Source organism: Austrofundulus limnaeus, unplaced genomic scaffold (assembly GCF_001266775.1).
Source record: "Austrofundulus limnaeus strain Quisiro unplaced genomic scaffold, Austrofundulus_limnaeus-1.0 Scaffold7, whole genome shotgun sequence".
In the NCBI taxonomy this organism is placed as follows: domain Eukaryota; kingdom Metazoa; phylum Chordata; class Actinopteri; order Cyprinodontiformes; family Rivulidae; genus Austrofundulus; species Austrofundulus limnaeus.
The window spans coordinates 3,020,243-3,024,578 of record NW_013952409.1 but is presented as its reverse complement, the minus strand read 5'-3'; the positions used below and the strand labels follow the sequence as shown (position 1 = coordinate 3,024,578).

General features: G+C 38.5%; 1 protein-coding gene across 1 annotated transcript in view; it reads left to right on the top strand.

The window, feature by feature from the left end:
- Nucleotides 1-4,336, top strand: part of ppfibp2b (PPFIA binding protein 2b) — a gene marked incomplete in the record, with an annotated part of 84,691 nt that overhangs the window by 51,351 nt on the left and 29,004 nt on the right. Inside the window, 1 exon segment of the mRNA XM_014033082.1 lies at nt 603-752. Coding sequence (XP_013888536.1) covers nt 603-752 — 150 coding nt within the window.

Below are 4,336 nucleotides of genomic sequence, written 5' to 3'. Positions count from 1 at the left end.
TAAAGTTCTGAATGTAATTTAAAGCAAAATAGAAAGAATTAATAGAATCTCCTTTTATGAAGGTAAAGTACAACAAAGGCAAAGAAATCCACTCAAACTTTTTATATCTCAGTTGAAAGCATCTGCAGACATTTTTTCAGATTTACACAATGGTAAAAAAATAATACAGGAAGTGTGATTTCTTTATTTGTTAAGTTTATTAAATAGAACCAGTTGCACATTTAGCTGAACAAGGAAGATGTTGAAACGTCTCATACGCACACGTTTGAGTTTAGAAAAGCAGAAGTGGAATCGGAAGACGTTGGATGAGGATCTGAAAGTACCGGAGGAAAACATGTTCAGTTGAGTCTGTGTCTCTTATCTCTGTTTAATTTCTCCTCCCTCCTGCACCAGAGGAGCACAGAGATATATTTATAGTATCTCCTGCACGCCTGTGTCTGAGAGCGTGTATATTTAGCCTGGTGGGCTCTGAGCCCCCAGCTGGCTTTATTCTGTTAGTGTGGGAACGGCATCTCGCTGAGTGGAGTTACAAACTTCCACATTTATTCTGTTTCCACGGACTTTAAAAGCAAATATGTTTTATTTGTGYGTGCTTTTCCCAGGAACTGATGAGCAGGACCTCTCTGGAGACTCAGAAGTTGGATCTGATTGATGAAGTGTCCTGCCTGAAGCTAAAGCTGGTCAGCATGGAGGAGAATCGCACTGGCAACCSTCCTCAGGATCCCACGGAGACACAAAACAATAAAGCTGAGGTATGGCTGATTCTGGATCCACATGTTGTTCATTTAAAATACTGGGTTCTCCTGTTAATGTGCTGTTTGGTGTAATGTTAGCATCTCACTTCCTGTTTGTGTGACTCACCTGTTGGCTGGTCGTCCCAGTCAAGGAATATGTGTTTAATGTGTTTTAATGTTAACGAGGTTTGAATCTGCCTGAGGGCAACAGCTAATTGTTTCACAAATATTTAAAAAAAATTAATAATTACAGGTTACGAGAAGGCTGGGATATTAGGCATTATTTTCTAACCCTGCGATATGTATATTGCAATTTAAAAAAAAGTCTATGAATTTTCAAATAAGACTTTAAAGTGCCCGTGACATCAAATTTTGGTATAAACATGAATGTATTTTTGGAAAGATAACATGGATAAYGTAATGCAAAAGAAAGTTTCACCCTGCTGAGATGAACAGTTGTTAAGATATTTGCATGTAAAGTAACAGGAAGTGATGTCAAAGGGGAATGTCTGACCGTGAACAGAGCGTTGCTACAACAACTAACAACACAGACTCTAGAGAAGAATCTGATATTACTTTAGATTTTGAGTYTCCTTCGAGAGATGAAGAAGAATCAGAGTTCAGATTATATAATGTTTCAATAAAAACAGACCAGGAAGTTCCCTTTCTTAAAGAGCTCCCCTTTGATGTCACTTCCTGTTTCAATTTAGCTGAGCCAAATTCAAAAGAACATATGCCTGTTCTGTGACAAAATGGGTAAAATCATGTACAGTATATTATGTCAAGTTTCCTAAATATAAAGATGTTTTCTTTTAGTCTTTGTATTTGAAGGATGTGTACATCACAGGTCCTTTAAGTTCTGCTGCCTTCTTGTTGACGATGAGCCTGCATCGATCTCACCTTCTTTTTGTGTGTGTTACAAGATTTGAGAGTTTTTCTCATTTTCTTTTATTGTGCTTGGACCTGAGTACGTTTCCCTCTATCAACTGCAAACATGAATTGTTTTACCACCTATAAAGTGTAGCCTCTGCTGCTAGCTTAGTTTCCCTCATGCACTAACATTCATGCTGATGGTATTTGACCTCTTCTTCACCAGTTTTCTGCAAATTTGCCCGTCCTCCTCGTGTTTGTCAAGATCCTTGTCATCTTCTCTAAAAAAAAATGTAGCCATTTTTGTCCAAGAGGTTTCACAACAAAATTAATATTTTAGCTTTTATTTTTGACACAGAAGCAACCTGTCAAAATAAAAGCCCTAACTATTTGATRCAATRACTAYGTTTAATTTGCCTCCTACATCACAGGACCAACACGTACATTGTGATGACGTTGCTCAAACAAAATTTCTTCAGATATTTATATCTGCAATAATTTATGTTCCTAACCATGCTCCGATAGGACAGGTATATTTCTCAGACCAGTAAATGTTCTCCCTGATGCCAAAAATGCAGGGGCRGTTCTAGGGGCGGGGCCACAGGGGCATTGGCCCCCAGCTGAAATCTGATTGGCCCCCTGAAGTGCCCCTGTCCTGTCACTCATCTGTCCTTTGCCTGAGATTGGTGATGGTGTGCAGTTCCATGTCCAAACACTAGTGGCGCTAATGAGTCAAATAGGAAAGTCCAGCATGAATCAGTCTTACAGAATTCTTCTCAAGAAAATCTGAACAATCTTGCAGAAAGTCTTTCAACTGACTAATGATGGCTGCATTTTCTCATATGCTGTRCGTTTGAGAGCATTTTATCTACGTACAGTAAAAATACATGTAAAATTGCTAAGGATAATTTACTGTTCAAGCTTTTTTTTTTAATGACATTACGTTACAAGTGTTTGAAAATACTGGTAAAATGTATACAYCTTACCAAAACCAGGGATTTAAATGCAAGGATGCTGAAAAAATACGTGGCCCCTCTATGAATATTGTGCCCCCTTGATTGCCCCTTACTGAGAAAAATCCTGGATCTGCCACTGCAAAAATGTAAAAAAAAAAAAGTTGAATTGATTAGAAGACCAAACTGGTTCCCAGAGTTCATAATCTGGTGTTTTGTGCCAAGTATAACTGGAGAAAAGAAAACAAGTTTTATTTGTGTTTGAAACTCGAGAAACCAAAACTTTAAGGTTGTTGTCTTCCAATCAACACATCAGACACACAAAGGGCATTTCTCACAGTTGTWGGCCAACATTGGGTGAAATCTAAGCTCTTCTCAGGTGATAAAGGACCTCCTGTCCTCATCCCGTGACAAACAATAAGCGTGTGGTAAAAACATCCACGTTTATTAGTGGAGGAAATGATGAAATGAGATCCAAACCTTTGTTCTGGTGCTCTGAAACAAGCCGGGACACATCAGCCTCCACAGACCGTTACAGTGACACCCGTCAGGCGGTGTTCTCACGCAGAGAATAATAAAGCTCGTACACGTGCACTCCAGCTGCGCTTAGGTGGTCTCTGCTTGGGTTTTCATTTCATTTTTGTGAGCGCTTTGTTCATGGTGACAGCCAGCTGCTCCTCTCTGAAGCTGCTGCTGCGGTTTGGCCGTGTGTGGGTGTTTGTGTAACGATACCACGAGGCGTCCAGGAGAAACACCGTACAGCATTTTTGACATGCAGGGGCCCATACTGAGCTCGCAGACTCCCAACAAACGGAGCGCGATAAGAAGAGACGAGGATCAGCATAGAGGAAGGATGAAAAGAAAGAACAACACAGAAAAGATGAGATGATTCGTTAAAGGCTGCTCTGATCTGAAGTAAAACACAAAAACCGCCTTCAAAATAAATGCGAAAATAAGTCGTTTGGATCAAACGTTTCGTTTTTCCTGCTAAGATCTGACTGAGCTGAATCAGTCCGTCCAAACTAAGATGTGCTCACCAAACATTCCCGATCACATACAAGATGTGTGAACTTGTTCCTTCTTTAAATGTTTGTTTGTTTGTTTTTTTTAAATAGAGGACTGGAAAAGYAGTGGGAGAGAGGTTTCAAGTAGACGTGATCCTAAGGTGCCATTTAGACGTCCAACATTTGGCCAAGCTGTGGCCTCAGTCAAAAAATATCATTTTAAAAAATTTAAACGTAACATATGATGCAAAATCCACTTTTCTRGTCTGTAGGAGTGCAGAAAAGTGCTGGTTCAGTATCTTTATGTTCTGTTTGGGTCATATTTGTTTAGATTTAAAGAAAAAGCCTCAAAACGTGTTGATCTTGAGTCACAACAAGGAGGAATTCAGACCAAAGCATTGCAGTTACACTTCGTACAAACTCCAACTGAAGGATTTAAATGTGAAAAAGCTCATCTGCAACAATATTTGAAAGAAAACCAACATTTATTAACCCATGTGTAACTGCAAAATCATTTCTTTTATTATTTTGTACATTTTTCCGACCCATGCGTTAGCTGGTGTGTTCATTTAGTTTTTTTCCAGAGACTACGAATGAGTTCACATGGTTAGGTTTGTCACATTTAAAGSTGTATTCACTTTCATTAGTGTGTAAATCAACAAATAGTTATATAAAGGGTAAAACTTAATAATAACTACAACTTATTTAGACTTAATTAATCATTAATAAAGGGATACTTAACCTTGAAAACATCATTAATTAATTAATTAATTAA